At 45.7% G+C, this 24161-nt stretch overlaps 1 protein-coding gene across 7 annotated transcripts in view; it reads right to left on the bottom strand.

Annotated features, from left to right (window-relative positions):
- The window catches only part of LOC136647764 (very-long-chain enoyl-CoA reductase-like), a 38433-nt gene that overhangs the window by 3099 nt on the left and 11173 nt on the right, over positions 1 to 24161 (bottom strand). For 4 of the 7 annotated variants that reach the window (XM_066623522.1, XM_066623524.1, XM_066623525.1 and 1 more), the window contains exons 2-11: positions 22240 to 22290; positions 21945 to 21996; positions 20716 to 20760; positions 18849 to 18952; positions 17139 to 17254; positions 16916 to 17021; positions 10224 to 10296; positions 10084 to 10127; positions 6411 to 6474; positions 5339 to 5427 (exon numbers count right to left, since the gene is read on the bottom strand). In XM_066623522.1, the coding sequence (XP_066479619.1) occupies positions 5339 to 5427; positions 6411 to 6474; positions 10084 to 10127; positions 10224 to 10296; positions 16916 to 17021; positions 17139 to 17254; positions 18849 to 18952; positions 20716 to 20760; positions 21945 to 21996; positions 22240 to 22290 (744 nt within the window). Of the gene's footprint in view, positions 1 to 42; positions 177 to 5338; positions 5428 to 6410; positions 6475 to 10083; positions 10128 to 10223; positions 10297 to 16915; positions 17022 to 17138; positions 17255 to 18848; positions 18953 to 20715; positions 20761 to 21944; positions 21997 to 22239; positions 22291 to 24161 lie in introns of all 7 variants that reach the window. The other 3 variants (XR_010794301.1, XM_066623523.1, XM_066623528.1) reach the window with 3 other exon arrangements.

The following is a 24161-nucleotide window of genomic DNA, read 5'->3' as shown; positions in this document are numbered from 1 at the left end:
ACCTATGAACTTTAAGAAGACAAACATTGATGGGCATCTCACCTGGGAAGACCAGCCCCCCTTTCAATCAGCAAGGAGGGGAGGAGGAGGAGCTAGCTAGGGGTATAAAGCTAGTGTCTGCCACCGCATGAGCCTCTCTGCAGAAGTGCGCGTGGCCTCAGGAACACCCAGTGGCTCTGGAAACAAAGTGGCAGGTAAGGCACCGCGAATTTAGCATCTGTGCGAGTTCAGCAGCAGGGCGAGGAAGACAGGGCCCCGGACACCGCCCTTCTCTTCCCTTGAGAAGGGGGCAGCAAACCAGTGTAGGGTTTTTTAAGTACCCCTAAATAAAAACAACAAAAAAAGCTATGCAGTCAGACAGCCAGCAGCAGGGCGGGGGTTATCCAGTGTTCTGCATCGAGTGTAACATGTATGACTATATGCCTCTGGGGCATAAGTCATGGGTGTGTCCTCAGTGCAAGGAGCTCCAGGGTCTCAGGGAACGCGTCCACTCCCTTGAAGCCTTGGTGGCCGACCTGGAGAAGCGCAGGCAGGCAGAGGAGGACCGTGGGGAGACTTCCGGGGACAATCAGGCTTCGTCCCAACCTCAGGCGTGCAGCTCCTCAGCTGCCCGGGTGGGAAGTCTCAGGACTGGAGGACGTCATCCTGGAGAGGAGGGAAACAATTCCCTAGGGGGGACCCCTTCTCCAGGGGACGGGCCCGTATGTGAATGCACTCAGGATACTCCTCAGCGGGAGGGGGGAGGGGGCTTCTCATAGTGGGGGATTCAATTATTAGAAACAGAGAGGGGGGGTTTGCGACGGATGTGAGGACCGCATGGCGACTTGCCTGCCTGGTGCGAAGGTTGCAGACATCACTTCTCGTCTAGACAGGCTGGTAGACAGTGCTGGGAGGAGGTAGCGGTTGTGGTGCATGTCAGCACCAACGACATGGGCAAGTGTAGCCGGGAGGTCCTGGAGGCCAAATTTAGGCTTTTAGGTAGGAAGCTGAAAGCCAGGACCTCAAAGGTAGCGTTCTCTGAAGTGCTACCTGTTCCACGCGCAGGGCCAGCTAGGCAGGCGGAGATCAGAAGTCTCAATGCGTGGATGAGACGGTGGTGTAGGGAGGAGGGGTTTAGATTCATTAGGCACTGGGGAACGTTTTGGGACAAGCGGGGCCTGTACAAGAGGGATGGGCTTCACTTGAACCAGAATGGAACCAGACTGCTGGTGCATAACATTAAAAAGGTGACAGAGCAGCTTTTAAACTGATCCCTGGGCGAAGGCCGACAGAAGCCGAGGGGCATCCAGTTCGGGACTCCTCATCCCTATGGGACGAGGATGGGGAGGTTAGAGAACAACAAGACAAAGGCAGTAGGAGAAGAAATTGGGAATGGTAGTGTGATAGATGGTTAGGCACAATGGGAGAATGCGGAGACAAAGGAGCGAATAAGCAGCCCATCCTGGGACATTCCGTGTACAAATGCTTTTATGCAAATGCCCAAAGTCTCCAAGCAAAGATGGGAGAACTGGAAAGTCTGGTGACAAGGGAAAACATTGACATAGTGGGCATAACGGAAACCTGGTGGAATGCGGAGAATCAGTGGGATACCACAATCCCGGGCTATAAACTCTACAGGAGGGACAGGCAGGGGCGTGTTGGAGGTGTGTTGGAGGTGGGGTGGCCATTTATGTTCAGGAAGAGATAGAATCCAGCAAAGTAGAGACTGACGGTGGGTCAGACTCCACTGTAGAATCTCTGTGGGTTAAATTACCAGGCCTGTGGAGCGATGTACGGTACTCAGGACCTGGTTAGAGATATCAATGTTATGGAGCCATTGGGGAACAGTGATCATCCTGAGATCCGTTTCAACATGCACGTTGGGGGAAGAATACCAGGCAAATCTCTCACAAAAACCCTTGACTTCCAATGGGTGGACTTCCCTCAAATGAGGAGGCTGGTTAGAAGGAGGTTGAAAGGGAAGATAAAAAGAGTCCAGTCTCTCCAGTGTGCACGGAGGCTACTTAAAACAACAGTAATAGAGGCCCAGCAGAGGTGTATACCACAAAGAAAGAAGGGCTCCACTAAATCCAGGAGGGTGCCCGCATGGCTAACGAGCCAAGTTAGACAGGCTGTAAAGGGCAAGGAAGCTTCCTTCCGTAAATGGAAGTCTTGCCCTAATGAGGAGAATAAAAAGGAACATAAACTGTGGCAAAAGAAATATAAGAAGGTGATACGGGAGGCCAAGAGAGACTATGAGGAACGCATGGCCAGCAACATTAAGGGGAATAATAAAAGCTTCTTCAAATATGTTAGAAGCAGGAAACCCGCCAGAGAAGTGGTTGGCCCTCTGGATGGTGAGGGAGGGAAAGAGAGATAAAAGGAGACGGCAGAGAAATTAAATGAGTTCTTTGCATCTTTCTTCACGGCAGAAGACCTCAGGCAGATACCGCTGCCCAAATGGCCCCTCCTGACCGAGGAATTAAGTCAGATAGAGGTTAAAAGAGAAGATGTTTCAGACCTCATTGATAAATTAAAGATCGATAAGCCACCAGGCCCTGATGGCATCCACCCACGAGTTATTAAGGAATTGAAGAATGAAGTTGCAGATCTCTTGACTAAAATATGCAACTTGTCCCTCAAAACGGCCACAGTGCCAGAAGATTGGAGGATAGCAAATGTCACGCCAATCTTTAAAAAGGGAAAGAGGGGGGACCCGGGAAACTATAGGCCGGTCAGGCTAACATCTATACCGGGTAAGATGGTGGAATGCCTCATCAAAGATAGGATCTCAAAACACATAGACGAACAGGCCTTGCTGAGGGAGAGTCAGCATGGCTTCTGTAAGGGTAAGTCTTGCCTCACAAACCTTATAGAATTCTTTGAAAAGGTCAACAGGCATGTGAATGCGGGAGAACCCGTGGACATTATATATCTGGACTTTCAGAAGGCGTTCAACATGGTCCCTCACCAAAGGCTACTGAAAAAACTCCACAGTCAGGGAAATAGAGGACAGGTCCTCTCATGAATTGAGAAATGGATGAAGACCAGGAAACAGAGAGTGGGTGTCAATGGGCAATTTTCACAATGGAGAGAGGTGAAAAGCGGTGTGCCCCAAGGATCTGTCCTGGGACCGGTGCTTTTCAACCTCTTCATAAATGACCTGGAGACAGTGGTGAGCAGTGAGGTGGTTAAGTTTGCAGATGACACCAAACTTTTTCCAAGTGGTGAAGACCAGAAGTGATTGTAAGGAGCTCCAGAAGGATCTCTCCAGACTGGCAGAATGGGCAGCAAAATGGCAGATGCGTTTCAGTGTCAGCAAGTGTAAAGTCATGCACACTGGGGCAAAAAATCAAAACTTCACATATAGGCTGATGGGTTCTGAGCTGTCTGTGACAGATCAGGAGAGAGGTCTTGGGGTGGTGGTAGACAGGTCGATGAAAGTGTCGACCCAATGTGCAGCGGCAGTGAAGAAGGCCAATTCTATGCTTGGGATCATTAGAAAAGGTATTGAGAACAAAACAGCTAATATTATAATGCTGTTGTACAAATCGATGGTAAGGCCACACCTGGATTATTGTGTCCAGTTCTGATCGCCACATCTCAAAAAAGACATAGTGGAAATGGAAAAGGTGCAAAAGAGAGCGACTAAGATTATTACTGGGCTGGGGCACCTTCCTTATGAGGAAAGGCTACGGCATTTGGGCCTCTTCAGCCTAGAAAAGAGGCGCCTGAGGGGGGACATGATTGAGACATACAAAATTATGCAGAGGTTGGACAGAGTGGATAGAGAGATGCTCTTTACACTCTCACATAACACCAGAACCAGGGGACATTCACTAAAATTGAGTGTTGGGAGAGTTAGAACAGACAAAAGAAAGTATTTCTTTACTCAGCGTGTGGTTGGTCTGTGGAACTCCTTGCCACAGGATGTGGTGATGGCATCTGGCCTGGACACCTTTAAAAGGGGATTGGAGAAGTTTCTGGAGGAAAAATCCATTACGGGTTACAAGCCATGATGTGTATGTGCAACCTCTTGATTTTAGAAATGGGCTATGTCAGAATGCCAGATGCAAGGGAGGGCACCGGGATGAGGTCTCTTGTTATCTGGTGTGCTCCCTGGGGCATTTGGTGGGCCGCTGTGAGATACAGGAAGCTGGACTAGATAGGCCTATGGCCTGATCCAGTGGGGCTGTTCTTATGGCATGGTCAGTTCCCCCCCACAATCCGTCAAGAACACAAATACTTTTTCCTCAGCTCACCACCACCAAGAATGACATCACAGGCAACTGTCCCTCTTGCCCTACCCTAGCTTTGTAACCATTATTTTCTTCTCTCACAAGCTTCCCCTCTCACAAGCTGCACTGCCACAATCCCAAAGACCTTACTTAACTGCCAAAAGTTCAAAAAGCAGCTTGGAATGCGAAGAGAATGCTACCACTTATATGCCCACTAATTTCTTTGTATTCTCCCCTCTTATGCACTTTAAAAGGTTCTCCCAGTTGCTTTGGAAACCCTGGGAAGTGTGAGGCTATTATTAGAATGCTGGGTGGCTGCTTTTGAGAGGTTAAATGCTGGAGAGGGGGAAATCACATGTACACACATGCTGCCCCCTTCTGGGCTGCAACTCTTAATCTGTTTTCAATTTTAGAGGCTGCAACACATTTTTTTCTCTTTTTGTTTCTCTTCATGGTGTAAGTTCATCATCATCAGTGAATTTCTGTTTCAACAATCCAATGTCAAATAATGATGAAAGCCCAGCTATGAAACTGATGGGAAATGAATCCATGCATCTTTAAATACAGCAAACCCAAATTGATGCAGATACTTTGATATCAACGGCAGAAAAGCCAAAGGTACATTCTTATGACAGTAAAAATACAATTAAATAATTTGCTTTCCTTTGATGGCACTCCAAAGGTAGTGGAAGCCTTAACAGAATGTGAAAATAAAATAAGGCTGGATGGTTGCAGGATCCTCCAAACCTTCTACTGGAACATTCTCCATCTACATGTACTACCAAACTGATAGTTAATTTAGCATTTTCAACACGCAAAATGTGTGTATTTTAAACTACCTTTATTTTGCTCTTTCTTTCTCTCAGTATCCCTGAGAGATAAATGTTATACAACCACCTTTCAGAGCGCGATACCATAGTCTTTCGAGACTGAAGGTTGCCAATACAATACAAATTCGAGACATTTTGGTATTGGAGCAGCTTGTGTTGGTGTTTTATATTACACAAAGAATCACCTTATGAAACGCAAGGTGATGCTTTCAATGGCTTTCAGGAAGCTCAAACACAGCATGCATCAAACAGAACATATAACAATGGTTTCTGATGATTAAAAATACTTACCTCATAGGTATAGTTAGGGCAGGACACAAAATAAAATAGCCAGGTGAAAGGATTCTTCGTTGGATAAGGGATCTTACAGGTCTTGGATTCTATCAATTAAAAGATACAAAGAAATTTAAAACAAATTATTCTGTACATTGCATAGTTTTTGAAACAGAAGATAATGCCAGTAAAATATTCAGAATTGTATCCATAGAATGTGGTCTGGCTTGGTAGCATAAGCAATCTGGAGCTATCTACTTTGCTGGTGCCACTAAGGAGATATAGTGCCATTATCTGGGTTGTATGGACTGATCTGTGCCCATTACAGAGGCTGAGATGAAGATGACAATATCTTGTCATCAAAGAATTTGGCTAAAAGACCATTTGTTTACTTCCAGTTAGGTTATTCTGGAACTGTCTTGCAGGGGGAAGAGTTTATCAGAGCTCAGAGGCAAAGAAAATGTTCAATGCTCTTAATCTACCAGCTTTGCATCCTACTCTACAGTGACCAGAAAGATAACTCACAATGGATAATCCACAGAGTAGATTTAATTCTTAATTATTGACCTCACTGGAGCGTATGCAAAAGGTTTTATTCTTCACTGTAACAATGGTCCTCAGTATAACTCTTTTATTTTCTCCTGTGTGTCAGTTATCATTGGAGAATGGCATTATAATCCCCATATACCAAATGTGACGGCAATGGAGGGGGCAGTGGCAGGGAGATTACTGTTAAAGAGGCCAATATTTTAGCCGAATAATGCTGCCCTCACAAAAGCCCCTTTTCTCCCCTAAAGCCTATATTTGGACCTATCAGAAGATAGTACATAACTGATGCTGTGACTGGTTAAAATTAGGAGGTATATCTTTCATCTCTCATGATCTAAATTCAGTGACCAGAATCACTGTAGGTTTAATTGTGACAGGGGACTCATGCCAGTCAATACTACTGGATTCTGAACTCAGATGAGAGGAGCCAGACTCTCTCAAGGAATCCTTGTATATGTTGTAAACTTGGCCTATTCACTCACATATTTCTTTACTCAAGTCCAAAGTAACCTCAAAAAAGATTAGAAAGCAAGAACTCAGCTTTTACCACCTCTTCTTAGACTGTTAAGTGCAAGATGAATAGAAAAGTTTCCAGCTTCGCATGTCTGCAACAAGATAGTGAGGAAAAAAAACAACATGAAACAAAAGCTGCTTTAAATAGGAGGAGGCTCTAAATATGCTTGCCCCAACCCAATAAAGACAGTTCTCACATGAACTTCAATAAACCCTATCCTATGTTTTCACATTCTGTCTGGTAAATAACCAGTGCTGATACAGAAGGGTATCCCATTCACATAGTGATATTGAACCACCTGTTGACGCTTATGGAGCGGTGCACATTCCCATCTAGGCCCATCAATTGTTGTATGCAACTAGTTGCCCGTGACTAGGGCTGGATTGGGATCATTGTCCCAAAAGAACTATTAATTTGATGGTCTACTTTCTACATTTCCAAGACCACATATTCAGTCTGGTTCACCTACACAACAGCCCAACTTCATCTCCTTCACGGACAACTACCTAATGTTATGCTCACATATTAGCCAGGGTTATGAGTAAGAGACCCAATCAGATATAAATCAAAAAGGTTAACTGCCTACTTGCAAGGAAAAAATGGACTGGGAGGTTGCTCCTTCTTTTCAAACAGCTCATTGGTAGTAGAATATCCAGCTGTCTTGGTGAGCTGAGCGCACAGGCACTGTTTGTTTGCATAATGCCTCATCCACTTAGAAAGAAATGCAGACACACACAAAAGCCTACATCCACATGAGCCTTGGGGCAAAAATTCTTAGGTGATACTGCTGGGAATCAGAATTGTTTATCAGAGGGTGAAATTTCTGGGCTTCTGTAGAGAAACTGGCCTGACTCTCATTTGGGGATTGTAAACAAAATAATGCTACAAATGTGTGAGAGCCAACATGTACATGAAAAACTTATATTCAAGAATTTATTGCCCAACTGAGTTATTAAAAGACTTTATACTGTGTAATATTTAAATGTTCAAGAAGTTTACAACTAGATTCCTATATAAGGTGTCATGATTTCCATTTAAGAAATCATGACACCATACAAGGTCATATTCTACAAAAGAAGCTGTATACCTATGATAAACGGCTAGAATGGGGTGAATGACTTTAATGTGACTTCAGTCACCATAGATACTCGCCTATAAGTCAATCCCACAGATAAGATGAGGGTAGGCTTTGATTAAAAAAAAAAAATCATGGGATTTTATATGACCCTCGGATAAGTCGGGGGTTAAACTTAGGGGGGGGGGTGTCTGAGTCTGACTAATTTTGTCTGATTTTACCCGAGCCAGATCCTGAAAAATAACCTACTAGTAATTGTTACCTAAGAATTGTACAGTCACTAATTTATTAAAAACACAGTATACATACATAGTATGTATACATACATACACATAGACTATTAAAAATAATGTCTAATTTATTAAAAACGATGATCTATCTCATAGATCATAAGATACATTTTTATTCACTAATTTTTAAAATTGTACTCTCAACAACCATTTATGAACACTATCAGAGTAAGGCCACAATCCCATCCACACTTTCCTGGGAGTAAGCCTCATTGACTTTAATGGGACTTACTTCTGAGTAGACAAGCCTAGGATTGGGCTCTAAGTACACTGGAAACAGCATGCCAGTAGAACCATTAATGAAATCCTCCTTTAAAGTGCCTGGTGCCTTAAGCCAAAGGCTCTCCGTAGAACACACAACTGGGAGTGTGCAATTCAGCTGGCAGCAGAGAGACAAGCAACAAGGAGTGACTGAGCAAGTGCAGCTGCACATAGTTGGACCTGATGTACTTGGAAGTAGACCCTCTGTGGAGGAAGGGCAGCGGGGCCTCATGTGGAGTTCCTGGCAGCTACACCTCCTGCCAGCCTGCACCCAGTCGCTCCCCTCATCGTTCCTGGAGCCGGAGGAGCTAGGGCATGCGGGGCAGTCACCCAGGCAGAGGGGGCCATTTGCACCTGGGTAGGGGGGGACTTCGTAGGAGGATGGGCAGCTGTGCCTCCCCCCAGCCTGCACCCGGCAGGTTACGCCTGGAGCCTCGGAGGAGCCCGAAGGGGGCAGGGCATGCGAGGGCAGCCTACCAGCGATGCTCCCTCACCTCTCACAGCCCTCTATCTGCACTCCCTGCCACAGTCCTGCTGCCTGCGGGGGCAGTGAGCGGAGCGGGTGCGTCCTGGCTACTGCTGCTGCTCGCTGGACCAACGGAGAGCAGGGAGCACTCGGGGAATGACCTGCGCTGCCCCACGGCTGCGGTCAGCAGGGAGGGAGGTGCCGGGGAGCACCTGGCAGGGAGCAGCACAGGACGATCCCCGTGCACTCCCTGCCCTCCACTGGTCTGGGGGTGGCGGCGGCAGCCAGGACGCTCCCGCTGTGCTCCCTGCCCCTGCTGGCGGCAGGACTGTGGCAGGGTGTGGAGGGCTCCGAGAGGGGGAGGGGGAGTGCCAGCAGGCAGGTTGACCCCCATGCCCTGCCTCCTCCAGGTTCCAGGCACAACAGGCAGGGTGCAGGAACAGCTGCCCATCCTCCTATCAAGCCCCCCCTATGCAAATGACCCCCCACCCCCTCCGCCCGCTGGGTGACTGCGGAGATAAGACGAGGGGCCGATTCTCCCGCGAGTTTGGGGCACAAATTTATCGCCGTATAGGCAAGTATCTATGGTACTTTAATTCATGTGAGGTTTTCAGCACCCTCTTCAGTCACTGCATTCAGTTTTTTATTTGATCTATGCAGACAACCACCCCTATCCTGAAATCCACACAGTGGGGTAACCCATATCAATGTAAGCCACCCTGAGCTCTATGGAAATATTTCATACAAATATGGAATATAGCTGCTATATACAATTTTCTGGGAGTTAGCCCCACTGAATACAATGGGGCTTACTTCTGAGTACACATGCATTTGATTGTGCTGTAAGATAATCAAACCTTGGCCCCTGCAAAATCTATGAAGATATACTTTATTTCCTTCATGTCTAGTGTACTTTTCCAAAGCCGCAAGGAAATGTTTGCTTACTCCATACAGTGGGTTGTATTCTATTTTTTGACACAACTAACTGCCAAATCCTATTCCTCACCATTGGAACTGATGTAGCACACTGCATCCAAGGGTGCGGTATTTGTGATTACACAGCCAGCAGGAGGTAAGGAAAAGTATTTTTCACTTAATCCAGTTAGCTGCCCAATAACCTATGGATCTCCTTAGACCTACTCCAGCCATTTTGCTAACACAGGTTAAAGGACAGAAAAGGGGTGGAGTGGCCTGGGAAAGACTGGATAGGATAGGTACACTCTGGTGCTGCCACCTCTCCCTCTTCTGCCCTCCACCCTCCCCTCTATGATACTCCATCTGCCCTCCCCACCCATGCACGCCTCCACCAGTAACTTACCAGCACTGGCAAAGGCTTCAGGAGCCACTGCTGCACACATCATAACTGCAGTCCTTGGGCAGTGGCCCGGAAATACACAACAGTGGCTCAGCTTTTGTGCCATTGTAAAGGTCCTTGCACTGCCAGGCTGCTAGTTCCAGCAGCGTAAGGCACTGATAGGACTGAGGCACAAAAATCAATGGAACTTGGTCATGACTAACTTCTTTATTCATTAACATCACCAACAAAAATTATGCTACAGTAAAGGGTATTTTGTACAAGATCATACTTTAAACCTGCAGTGTACTTACCAGAAACATGATCAGAGCAATATTGACCTGTTTTTGTCCATAGGCTACAAAACAAAATGTTTTTGAAGATTCTATTTAGTGCTCAATCAGCACTCTCAGTGAAATGCTCAAATTACTGTTTATGTCGATTCACTACTTACAGGGTGGAGTATAAAGAGGATGGTTGATATAATAGGCAAGCCAAGCAGCAAATCCCCAGTAATAGAAACAATTCTATAAAAATAAAAAGGAATGTATGTACATGTTAATAGTTTAAATTTTACAGGTTTACTTGCCAGCATTTATCCTTGAGTGTGTATAGAAAATCCCAGTTCCTGGGTTCCACGTCTTTATGTGACCAAGAAACAAAAGCTAGGCATGTGCAATGCAGGGAGGAAAAGACTCAGTTCTCAGTGGCTCCCGTTAAGCTCTAGAGAACCAAGTAAACAAACCATATCCCCAAGAAAACTGGGGCAGGGCAAAAGTTCCCGAGAAACTAGGATAACCACACATAAGATTAGTCTCCATCAGTGTGCCCAAGTATACACTTGCTTTTTCCCATAAAAGTGAATGGCTGCCATTCAACTATATTGAAGAGTAAAAACACTGCTCTTGGTGCCACAGATGTTGCGGGAAACCAAATTCCACCTTCTTTTATCTTAGACAGTCCAATATTCACTCAACTCGGTAGGAAGAGAGAACAAAGTGTGTCAGAATAGAGTGCATGGAAATGCAATATGTTTCCTTCACCTTTGAGGTCTGTGCAACTCCCAAGTCATCGCTCCAGCCAGCCAGGTTCCAGCCAAGTCTTCCAGATCTAACTCTGCCAGTGTAATGGCTCACTTAACATGAACATACATCCCAGTTTGATACAGTTTCACCCTAGAAATGTACCTTCCAATCATTCTGTAGTAGAGGTTATTCCATTAAAGGGGGGGGGGGAATCTGTTGAGGGAGCCACACTTGGCAAAATCTTCCAACTAGTCACAATGAAAATCCCTGATTTCCTTCTACTTGGGGCCTATGTTTCATCTATCAGAAGTTTCAATAATGCTTCTGCATCTTGAAGGGGATGCTGAGTCATTCAAAGACAGTAGCCATATTTACCTTATTGTGGTGGTGATTGTTTGAGCATCTTCTTTTGCCCTAACTTACTAGCAAAGGACCTGGCTTTGAGATAGCTCACTGGACCCTGCAAGCCACCTGATTCCCAGGAGCAGGAAATTCAAGTGGCTCAGGTGACTCCAAGTATCCAATCCCACACGTAAAGCAGGGTTAATTCCCACAAGCTATATAAAACAAAGTCAGGCTCACACACCATGGGCATTTGCCCAGGACCAACAAAAAGAGCATCTAATGCTTCATGGGCAGGGCAAGGGTTTGTGCATTCACCTTGCTGGGGGGAGCAGGACCCTGACCCTGGAACAGCCCGTGTAAGCTGGGTGAGGGACATGCTCAGAGAAATCACATCAGCTTTTGGTTTCATTTGCCATTTACATTTTGATCTTCTAACCAACCTTAACTGCTGCCCCACTTTTGCTCTGCTGTTGCTAGTTTATGAGCACCTTGTTTTGATCCCTCGCATCTGTTTTGCTGTTAGCCTTTTTATACACTTCTGGTACTGTCACAGTTTCATTTGCCTGGTCTCATTTCACACAGGAAGGAGCAGTTCGTCGTATCTGATGGACCCTCATGTTCCATTACTGTTTGGCAATTAGGGGACTCCTTGGATTTTGGGAGTCCCTCTTATCCTGAGAAAGAGGTTTCCCCAAGGTGGTCTCCTCCTGGCTGGGCTCTCCAGTTTTGGGTGAGGGCAGTGAAAGCTACCTTTTCCCACTTCATTCTCAGTTTACCTACTAAGAAGATTGAAGCAGGGTGCAAGAGTGTGGATGCAGTCTCTAACCAGTAGAGATGGTGCTCAGCTTGCCCTCCATCTTCATTTACATTAGTGAATGCAACTGCCTTTCAAACATTAACCTAACCTAAACTCACATTGGCTTTTTGTGTTAATGCTCAACTGTATGTAACAGTAGCCAAGGGCAGGTTCGAGCACCACATTTTTCTTGTCCAACACTAAAATGACCTGGTAGTCCATTAAGGCAGCAGCTTAAGGAATGGGATGTGAAAGGATGTTAGCCCCTTGGACAAGCACAGAGATCTGATCCCAGTTCAACTTGAACTACAGCCATAGTCCTCAGTACTCACCTCCCTTTTCCAGTGTTGCACAGCTGTGCTATTCAAGGCACTTCACGGAGACGGGTAGCCCGATCCTAACTTGTGCTGGAATAGGAAAGACGAGGGACCTGCGCTGTTTCCAGTGCAGTTTCAGGCTGTCTGAGGCTCAGCCCAAGGCAAGGGGAAACTTTTCCCCTTACCCCAGGGGGAGCCACAGCAGCCCTAATGGGCCAAAATTGGTGGCGCAAATCTGAGCAGCCGGGGACATGGTTAGGATCTGGCATAAGTGCCAGAACCTGGCCCCACCTCACACTTCCTGCCCGTCCTCGGGAATGCCTGCCGCCCACCCTCCTCCACCCCAAAATGCCTCCCTCCTGCCTCCTCCCCACACCCCCCAGAACCCTGTGCTGACCATGTTCAGCCGACACAAACTTACCTGGCCCGGGGCCCGCAATGGCCCCAGCCTATATGTGCACCGGCCTATCTCCCCAGAGAGTTGTGTGAAAGTGCTTTACAGCACTTTTGCAACACTCTTCGGCCAGTGCAAGGGACTTGCAAGGGACTTGCAACACTAGCTGTGCAAACTGGTGCTTTGGATTGCACCCTCTTACATATAAGCTATGGCATAGTAAAGTAAAACTCAATAAGGTTACTAGATGTCACTTATTTTACAAGTCTGTCTCTTATTCCAGTTCATTTAAGCTACAATATTCTCACTTATTTCACTATTCGTCATGCTCTGAAACACATTTTTTTTAAAAAGGAGGCTGCAGCTGCTTTAAGCAATTAGTGTGCCTATTAGGAATCTCTTTGCATAACACTGAATGGATGAGGAGATTGAAACAATGGAAAATGAGAGGGAGACACAAAAAGTCTCTCTCAAGAGTCAATTAACTCCAAACCTAGACCAGACTACACTGGTCTAGCAGAACTCCCAACTATAACAGGGCCTTGTCACTCATAGCTATCCATGGAATAGAGGGCATTTGCCATGGAAAGAACTTGCAGGAACTACACAGGTAGCTGAGATTCAGCCTCTTCATATCTATGGGGGGAAAGAGCTGTGCAGCCTTTTAATAGTTTAATTAGTGAATGGTTCAAGAATGAAGCCTACACCATGGCTTCCTCATGAGGAAGCTACTTGAACCATTCACTAATGAGGCTATACAATATCTCCAAAACTAGACGTGATAAGACAAAATGGATGCCATTTTTGGAATCAGTACCCCAAATATACCCAGGAAATGGTGTGTTGGAAGGAAGGAAGCAAAATGTGTGTTAGCCTGTGTGATCAGAGCAGAGATAGACAAGTCATCACAGCCCATGCACATTTGTCTTCACCAGTCCTCAGAGTCAGAAAAATAATTCTGAAGGAAGCATCTCTAAGTGTTGGATCAGCTTCAACAATTAGGGCTGTAGTTAATGAACAGCCATAGTCATAGAAAATATATTATTTTAACCCCAAGAACACCATTCAGGTTGAATAACTAATGGCCCAACTGGGCCTCACTGCCAGCAGAACACACATTCCACTGGCGGTGACTGCAGCAAAAGCGCATTTTGGTGGCACTGGTGGGAAGGCCAGAGCCTTCCAGCTTGTGTCAAGGACCAAATGCGGCAGGTAAGATGGCAGGAGAGGCAGAGAGGAAAAGTGAAAAAGGGTCAGGAGGGGGCAACACCGGGTAGGCAGGGGGCACAATGTGGGGTAGGGAGAGGGGATACGGTGATGACGGCGTGCACTGGAGTCTATCCCCTGTGGTAGCAGTCTCCCTGCCTTCTTCTTTCCTCAGGATTATGCTAGTGCTAATGAAGCAAGGAGACTTCATTTAAATTCCCTTTCCCTGCTGATGCCTCCCACTTTGCTCCCCTCCATTGGATACAGTGTCCCCCTTTTTTTGTGCAGATGCACCAGTGGGGGGGGGGAGGGGAAGGATAGGATTGGGCTGAAAGGCTTCTATAGTAAATGGCCTTTGCTTCCCCTGGGATCAATAGCACTATTAAGATAACTGGCCAGCTGCCATTGGATAGCTTATGCTTCAGATGCACTGTCATTAAGTGTGGGACTTAATGAGGGCACGACTTACTAAGAGTGCTAAACTGCTATTAAAGGAAATTACATCTTCCATCCAAGAGGTCTTCTATCCAAGAGGTTTGATATAGTTGGCAACCTTCAGTCTCGAAAGACTATGGTATCGCGCTCTGAAAGGTGGTTCTGGAACAGCATCTAGTGCGGCTGAAAAGGCCGATTCGGGAGTGACAATCCCTTCCACACTGAGAGCAAGTGCAGTCTGTCCCTGGCCTGTCTCCCTGGCTATGGGCCTTCCTTCTTTGCCTCTTAGCCTCAGACTGTTGGCCAAGTGTCTCTTCAAACTGGGAAAGGCCATGCTGCACAGCCTGCCTCCAAGCGGGCCGCTCAGAGGCCAGGGTTTCCCACTTGTTGAGGTCCACTCCTAAGGCCTTCAGATCCCTCTTGCAGATGTCCTTGTATCGCAGATGTGGTCTACCTGTAGGGCGCTTTCCTTGCACGAGTTCTCCATAGAGGAGATCCTTTGGGATCCGGCCATCATCCATTCTCACAACATGACCGAGCCAACGCAAGCGTCTCTGTTTCAGTAGTGCATACATGCTAGGGATTCCAGCACGTTCCAGGACTGTGTTGTTTGAAACTTTGTCCTGCCAGGTGATGCCGAGAATACGTCGGAGGCAGCGCATGTGGAAAGCATTCAGTTTCCTCTCCTGTTGTGAGTGAAGAGTCCATGACTCGCTGCAGTACAGAAGTGTACTCAGGACGCAAGCTCCTGAGTACCAAGAGGTTTATAACCATAAGGACCAAGAAGTTTATAACCATAAAAAAAGGGGAACTAAAATCTCCCCTAAAAATCTTCTGCCAGGCACTGTCTCTCTCAACCTAACCTGTGCATTATAGGGTTGCTGTAAGGAGGGGAAAGAACCACATATATCATCTTTAATTCCTTGGAAGGAGGAGCAGATAAAAATGTAGTAGTAGTAGTGGTGGTGGTAGCAATAATACTTATAATAATAATAATTCTTATTTTAATTAACAATCCTTCAAGTCTCTGATTTGCGTGGTGGCAACAGCCCTCTGCAAGCCTCACCTTCACAAAAATGGCATTGTCTGCATGAACAATCCCCACAGAGAGGTGCCACTTGTCACAAAGATTGTTCTTTTATTGTAAACCCAGAAACAGCCTCTCACATGCCTTTTAGGGGGCGGGCAGGGTCACCAGATATCCTCTTTTTTAAGGCTATGCTCTCTTTTTTAGCCTCATGTCCTGGAAAAGAACTTAAATGTCTTCCTTCTCCCTGTGAGTGGCCTACTGCATTCTTGTAATTAATAAATTACATGTAATAAATTATATGTAATATACAGGTGAATGTCGCTTAGCAACTTTCCAGCTGTCAGAGGGTTGGGCAAGTTGCCTTTTCCTTTAAAAGGTTTTAAGTTGGTTGCTAGAAGACCTGTGATTGTCCAGGTGTAGTTCATTAATATTTGGAGTATAAAACCTGGGTGTGGGTTCACAGAGAAGGACAACAGCAGGAGGAAGGAAGTATGGGTTAGCAGGTCTTGTGCTGGAACATGCTAGAAGGAATACTATGTGGCTGACTGGCCTATAATATTGGTACCTCTTAGTTTCCTGTTAGGTAACCTTGCTATCCTTTCTTATTTTGGTATGCTATTGTAAATGTATGTACTAATGTTTATGGAGCAACTAGAGTTCCCTTAGAGATTAATCCTTTTTATAATAAAACCCTTCTGTTTCGAAGATTAAGTGCAACACATTTTATTGACCAAGGGAATGTACTTCAAAAGAACCTGGGCGCTTATGGTATTATAAGCAGACTATATTTTCCTCAAGGGTTAGGTGAATGAGGCTGGTGGAAGAGGGTGTGGGTTGCATCCTGCCAGGATTTGGGAATTCCCCCTAATTTCTCCCTGACTTCTTGGGTGATAATTGTGACACCAACCAGTGACTGGCCTGCATAGGTGAGGGCTACTTCTGGTCACTGTCTCCCCTCAAGCCTACAAACCTGAGAGGAGCTGTGCTCCCTAAGCTTCAGGGGGCTTCTCTGAGCCCTGCAGAGGTGGTGTGCATCTGCTTACCTTCACTGCCAGAGGTCATTTGTGGCAGTGGTTCCAAAATGGAGTCATCAGCCCACTATGAGCACCTCCTTATGGTCATTTATAACAGCAGAACCATGTTCTGCTGCCATAAAGGGCAGCCTAGGCCTAGTTAGACTTGGCTGCCTGTCTGCATAAAAGTTACAGAAAGAGAGGGAAGCATTCTATGTTGGGTTGCTGTATTCAGCAGATGTTCCCTGCTGAATGCCTCCTTTAGTTCTATTTTCATCCTGCTCTGGGGGAAGAATAAGCTCTGAAGACAGGATGAGGAACTTTCACGTGTATCTAGATTAGAAGAAAGGGAGTTTAGTGGACCCAAAGTCATCACAGCAGTGGAGAAAAACCAGAAGACATAAGACTGGTAGTGCAGCAAGTCAACTTCAGTAGTGGGGTGCTAATAGAAGCAGACTCCAGGTTTTGGGGTATGAATGGTGGTACCACACCCCCAAAATTGCACCAAAACCTGGGCTAGTGTAGTATTGTGGAAAGCGGCCAGATTAGATTTAAGGGCTGCAAGTAGATTTTGTGACAATTTACCTTCACAATACTCCTCAGTGGCATAGTCCCATGGGAGAACCGATGAACAAATATTGTTTCAATCAACCTTTTGATGTAGTGGAAAGAATGGCAGATACATGCCAAGCTAGAAACAGCAAGATAAAAGCATTTCAGAAAGCTTCAGAGACAAATAGGGTAAGACATTTGGCATAAAGTTATGATACCCAAGAATTAACTTCTCGGGCCTTGAAGTACGACTTACTTAACTACTGGATGTCGGCTCGTGGTTAACCTGTCATCCAGGCCATAGATAAAAGGCATGCGGAAATAAAACACAAAATAGATGAGCAAAGGGCCCGTATATTCTATCAAAAAGACCTGCAAAAGAGAGAGAAGTTATTAGAAGACTACCATGGCACTTCTCCGTTGCACTGACTGCCAGCAAAGGGACTCGTTTGTTGTGCTTAACTCCCTCTAGCAGTAGTATACACTATCCCCCTAATCTCTATGGATAATTAAACTTACACTTGCCAAGTCTCACATATGTTGCCAGATTTTCTCTCCACTAGTCACATGAGGCCTGGCTTAAGGAAGGCAGCATGGCTGTTGAGAATATCTGCAAAGGTCGGTCAGCTTTCTTGGTGCATGGATGTAAAGGGCCTGCTGGGAACTTGCACAAGGAACATTCATTGTACAGTTGTCCCCATGTATCCACAGAGGATATGTTCCCTCTCCCCCAACCTGCAGATTCCGCATCCACGATTATAAGCAGAACCTATACTTACTGTTGGTGCTGAGCATTGTTTCTCATGTCTCTTTCTTTGCAGCACTCTTTGTTTGCAGAATAAGGAGGAGGAAGAGAAACATGAGAAGCAGAGGAGGAATGCGAGAAGCAGTGTGCCGGAATGCTAAAGAAGGTAAACAGCCAGAACACTAACAGGAAGCAGACAGCTTCCTGATCTGGTTGACTCCCTCTTCTAGTGTTCTGGTCGACTGTTTCCTGTGTTCCTCCTCTAGCATTCTGTGAAAGGAAGGGCTGCAAATGAAGAGCGCTGCAAAGGAAGAAAGATAAGTAATGAGCATGCAGGAGGCAGAGGAAAAAAACGTGTCAATACCACCTCCAGGTTTTCAAACAACTCCTGTTTGTACTCATCTTAAGCGTTCAGATTTGTGCTGCAGCACTGTGATATTTTAAACCTACAAAGTGTAGTAAATCTTAGGCTTTTAGTGTTATTTTACCGCTGCACTATGCACACAGCTCAGACTCCGAGTATGGCTGCCTATTTGGTTAGTCATTTCCCACAATCAGCCATGTAAAGTCCCATGGGGGTCAAGGAGAGCAGGTAGGAATGAACAGAAGAACAATGGAGACATAAAGGCATTCTTACACATATGATTCAAAATTTGGTAGAGGTAAACTTTGATCTCATTACATTTTTGTACCAAAAAAAAAACTTAATTTCTGCCTGCCATGCAGGTGTCACCACAGCGCTCAGTCAGGAAAAAAGAAAGAGGAACACTATGGGTCAAGGCTCCTGTTCCAACAGTGATGGCCCCCAACAGTTGATGGTTCCAACAGTGGTGGTCTGGATATCTCAGCCAGACTGCAGCAGATCCCCTCCCTCTTGCCCTAATTTAGGAAGGTTGTAGCATCTCCTTGTGCCTTATTTTTGCTGCATCTCTGACTAGCCAATGCTTTCTGCAAGGCTTGTTTTGTCAAGTTGCCAAGCAACCACTGCTGCTTTGCAATGTGTTTGCCTGCCAAGTTTTTGTGGCAATTATCTCCCCACCCTACTTTTCCACCATCTCATAAGCTTAAAATAATTGCCAGGAAAAGAAAAAGATTATCTGTGCTGGCTGGAAAACCAGGGAGAATATGGGTATATTATATCACAACAAAGCAAAAGTGATGCAAGGATTCATTCAGGTAAACCAGTTCATTGATTAATACATCACAGACTTTGGAGCTCACCATAGTCCATCCAATTTGGGGTCCTAAATCCTTAAAATAGAATGTAGCCGTTGTGCCGACAGGGAGCAGCTGAAGGCTTTCTTCATCCCTCAGAGATTTTCCTTCTGAGGAGAAGAGAGGAAAAGTTAGCATGCTTATCAGATGAGGAGGAGAACTCAAAGATACAGCTGTCTGACACACTTGCATTAACAGCAGATTCCACTGGCTGGAATCAAAGCCCATGTTCCAAATAAACTCTGCATTCATTTGAACAAGCAGGGAGGGGTCTGTGAAAATCAGAACATATACACCTGCCTTACCCTGAAGCAAACCATCAGCCCATCTAGCTCTGTCAATTCCAAGAGGTGGGGGCTCCCCAGGTTGTCAACCAGAATTCTTTCCCAATCTTCCCAGCTGAGATCCTTTGACTGAAGATGCCAGGGATTGAATCATTCCCTAATGCATGTAAATCATGTATTCTTTGGACTCTCTCATAGTGCAGGATTTGTGGGACTTATAAAACATTATAGAAAGTTTGATCTTGGGGCAGGGGAGGGAAATAATAGAAACAAGTGTTGTGCAGTCCATGGCCTGCCTAAAACAAGAATGACTTAAATACATGGATTTGTACCACCACACCTCTTTCAGTGCTCTGTTCAGGGTTGGCACTAGAAAGCGATAGAGTAGGCATTTGCCCGGAGGCCAAATCCAGCAAAGGGCCCACTGCCTGAATAACACTTACTTTGCATAGAACACCTAAGAAGATCAAAGCCAGCATAAGAGAATTCTCACCTTCCAGATTAGGGGGGCCCACTGAGGATACTACGCCTGAGGAACCGTCCCCCACTAAGATCTTGGACCCAAGCTGTCCTGCCTATAAGTACATGGTCATAGACCTAACTTGTCTTAGAAAGCCTTTGACATTCTCAGAGTTTAATGTTAACATTTCAGTAGTCATTTATCAATGCTGACATAGTTTTAACATTGTTAGGGCGCAATCCTGAGAACTACTTGGGCCCGCACAAGTCCCTTGTGCTGGCCCAGAAGGGTCGCAAATGTGCCATAAAGCACATTTGCGCCTCCTTGGGAGTGAACTGTGCCGGCACACAGAGGATGCATACAGCCTCCATGGAGGTTTCTTTGGCAAGCCTTGCATCAGCCTGGCTGGGTGCGGGTGGTGGAACTGGGATCCAGCAGTTATGCCGGATCCCAACCCCCATTCCCGGGGAATTCGGAGCGGCTTCAAGCCTCTCCGCTCTCCTTGGACTTGTGCCACCTCAGGCGGTGGTGCAAGTCTGGGTACCCACATAGTCCGAGGAGACCCACACGTATAGGGGCCCAGGGCACCTTACCTGCAGGTAAGGGGAAAAGTTTCCCCTTACCTCTGGCTGAGCCACTTTGGGCCCCTATACAGTGCAAGTCTCTTGGCTTGCCTGTTCCAACTCAGGGTAGGATTGCGCCTTTAGTGAGATAAGAAGAGTCCCTCTGGATCAGGCCAAAGGCCCATCTAATCCAGCTTCCTGTATGTCAGTGGTCCATCAGTTGCCTCATGGAGGGATGTAAGGCAACAAGATACTTGTATCTTGCTGCCACTCCCCTGCATCTGACACTATGAGGTAGCATTCTGGCATTCTGTTTACCCTCACACACACCCCCAACAAAAACACCAGACTGCGTCTTGGTTTTAACTTGGGCCACTTTATTAAACACAAATGACCAATTTTTAAAACATGAAACCTACTGAACACACCATCCCTCCCTCACCAGTCTGGGGTAGGTGAAAAAACTACCCCAGACATGGTGACACCATATTTGTAATTTGTATTTTATTGCTCTGAATCTGGTAAAAAAGTGATAAAGTTAATAATAATACACTGCATATACTTACTGGGTTCAAGTCTTATCGACTGCCTTGCTGGGTACCACTGGGGATCTGTAGGGAACACAAAAATACATAATTTTAAAAATGTGTGCGCACATGTACATACTTCCTGGGGAGGGGATAGGGAGGGGGGATTGGTGGATTGGATCCAGGAGGGAGGTGGGTTTGGCAGCAGTGGTGCCTGTCAAATCCAAACTCCGTTCTTCTTGGGCCTGATTCATTTGCATCGGTCAATATGGACTTGTGCCTGCAATATTACTGGTGCAAGTCTAAATTGACACATAGCAGAGGAGGTGTATCTGGGGGCATGAGGGGCCCCTTATCCTGAGGAGACCTCCAGCAGCCCAAACTGTCTTGTATGATGCAGTGGAGGCCATGCCAGTGCTGCTGCATCTCCATGGGGGGGGGGGGTTAGGGAGTATTGGGCTTTCAGCATCTAACAGGTCAAACTTTGGTATGTGCTGCCCTACAAACCAGAATTACAAATGAGCACTTAATCCTAACCAATGACTTTGCTGTTATCATGGATCACAGCTGCAAGCCCAAGGTCGGTGAGGGCTCAGTCCTATCCAGCATTCCAGCACAGGTGCAGCCTCAATGCAGCCCCGAGGTACGAGAACAAATATTCCCATACCTGGAGGAGGCCTCTGTGACTGCCTCCCCACCACAGGATGCAGTACACACCCAATTGACACAGCTGCACTGGAAAATTGGATAGGATTTGCCCTGAGTCTGGTGGGGCAGAAAAACAGAAACATAATATCTATATTGATCTCTCTAGAATTTGCAAAAGCCAGCAAGTTTGCCACACCAAATACAAATTATTTTATAGTTAGATTTGAGGAACATCTTTGTTTCTGTTTACAAGTTCACTAAAGCCATTGTGAGATTTATAACAGAAAAGGAAGGGGTTAGATACACTGAGGTAACCGGCACTTTAATGTTTGGAAATCAGATTCTATGCCTGGTGAAAATACTATGTCCTTAACTTGTACATTTTCCTCAATTGGCTTGGATCTAAAGAAGCTCTTGGGCTTGGAAGTCTGAAAAGCTGTTTGTAATATGACCAGTGGTTCTGTCACTTGAAAGGAAGAAGTCCGCAGTTCCCCTGGGCATGCCCAAGCACATCTCTGGATCCAAACCATGGTCTGGATACAATGCACTCTGTGCAATTACATATGCCTTGAACAGTGACCTTTCTTTTTTAAGTATAATTTTGAAATATGCATACTCACATAATTTATAGAACATCAGTCTGATATCACTGATTGTAGCATGTGGCTCAACCTAGGTAACAAAAATAATAATTTGATAGGCATGCAAATATCACAGGAAGTTTTCCAAGTTGAGTAGGTCCCCTTTAATTTAGGAAACAGACCAAATAACCAGTTACTCGCCCTATCTACAAGAAAATGTCTGTAATCATCATTTCATCTTACAAAGATGATGTAAGGATCACTGGAAATAACATAGAACACTCCAAAATTCTTATAAACTGTAAATGTATTAATTAAAACTGTTCCAATTTACCTTCTCTAGAAAACACAGCTGCTGCTTTGTCTTCCAATCCAGGATTTCCACCTAAAGGATAACAGCAGGAGGACAAATCCATTAGGACAATGTCATGCTGACAGCTACTGATGCCTGTGTGAGGAGGAAACAAAATGCTGTGGATCAGGCCAGTAGTTGGGAAGCGGATGGGTTGCTAAGCTAAAGCATCTCCTGCAGTTGGTGTGCACAAGCTGTTGCATTTCGTAGAAGGTTAAAAAAAAAATCGATGCAAAAACAGGAAGACATCTTCCTTAAGACTGTAATTCAATGTACAATTATTGCATTTCGGCACTCCATTCAACCTGTCATTAGATGGGGCATTCAGGAAACAGTCAAGTACACTTCTGTTCTGCTATTTTTGCTTTATTTCATATTAATTGAATAGCATTTTGTAGCAAGGTATAAAACATTTCCCCCATAAACTACTAGTCGATTTAGCAAATATTCAAGTAATTTTTTTTAAGGGTTGCAAGATCAGAGGATCAATTACTACATCGACACATTAATAGTTGTTGCCACTTGTACTTGGAACAGCCCCTTCCTGTTTCTAGACTGTTCTGCTTGGTACTTACAAGGGAATGTTAAATTGATTTTTTTTTTTTTTTTAGAAAACCACTCAAGAGAAAAATGCTTATTTTACAATCTACACACAAGCAGGCCAAAGCAAATGCAATACAAAATGAATTAATTCAGCCTGTGCTGTTATGAAGTGCTTATATAAGTGGACTTCCTTTTGATTTAATTAGGGTTGGAACACAGTTTGTTTTCATACCCCAACCCTCAGACTACTGCTTAGTAGCAGTCAAATCAATATTTCCAAAATTTTCTGCAATGTTTTCTTCTCCACCCAACCCTTCAGTGTCTGGTGGTTATTACCAAGGTTTTCAAAATATGAAGAAGGTCCCCAAGGGAAAATAAGAGAAAGGAGACACAAAGGTTCGGGGGAGGAGAGGATTCTGAGGCAGGTAAGTCCAAGGTGCACTCACACAATAGATACAAATTCCAATGTACATGCAACTCCTGCCATAAGTGCCACGGGCAGCCCAATTCTATTCCTGAAGACTCCACTGGGTGCAGCGGTGCCAAAATGGCTACCACTGTATCCAGCTGCGCCCCTGGAGGTCTCCAGGAAAAGGCCTGGGCTCCACAGTGGGGCCTCTCAAGCTATTTTGCTGGTGCAGACTTGAGAGCCTCAGTCTCGGACTTTGCAGTTTGACAAAGAAGACAGGATACAGTGGAGCAGAGCTTCACAGGTCCTACCCCCTTCCTGCCCTGGTTCCACCCCCCACCCTACTCTACCCACTCCCCGCTTCTCCCCATCCCAAAAATACTCATCACCAGCTAGTGCTGCTGGGGCGACGGCTGACCCTCCATGCGGTGCTGAGGTTTAGCGCCAGAGGCCCCTCCTTTCCCGGTGCTGCAGATGTGCCTTATGGCATGTTTGCAACACCCAGTGACGATGCTGGAGCTCAGCGCCAGTGCTGAGGTTACATAGGATTGGGCCCTTAATCTCATGCTTGACTGTCACCTGCCCTTGCCAGTTCATACTATCATCCAATTTAGATCATCATAAACCACAGTTTAGACTAGCATTTCCCAAGCATTTTTGACCTTACATATAGGCCAGCGACCTAAGGAGTTAATCATCATCATCATCATCATCATCATCTAGTACCTGCCCACTAGAGCCATGCGAATTAGATCTTCTGGGAGGGACAGGCTGAATGGACAGAGAGAGTAGTATATTCATCTTTGAGGGAGGAAGTGCTACCAATGGTGTTAAAGCAGGATGTGGTTTGCCCCCTTCTTTAAAAGTCCTCTCCGGACCGCACTGTATTGAATAACTATCGGTCAGTCTCAAACCTCCCATTTCTGGGCAAAGTGGTCAAGCGGGTGGTGGC

This window comes from Tiliqua scincoides, chromosome 4 (assembly GCF_035046505.1).
Source record: "Tiliqua scincoides isolate rTilSci1 chromosome 4, rTilSci1.hap2, whole genome shotgun sequence".
NCBI lineage: Eukaryota > Metazoa > Chordata > Lepidosauria > Squamata > Scincidae > Tiliqua > Tiliqua scincoides.
The sequence above is the reverse complement of the archived record's forward strand: the minus strand, read 5'-3'. Positions and strand labels throughout refer to the sequence as shown.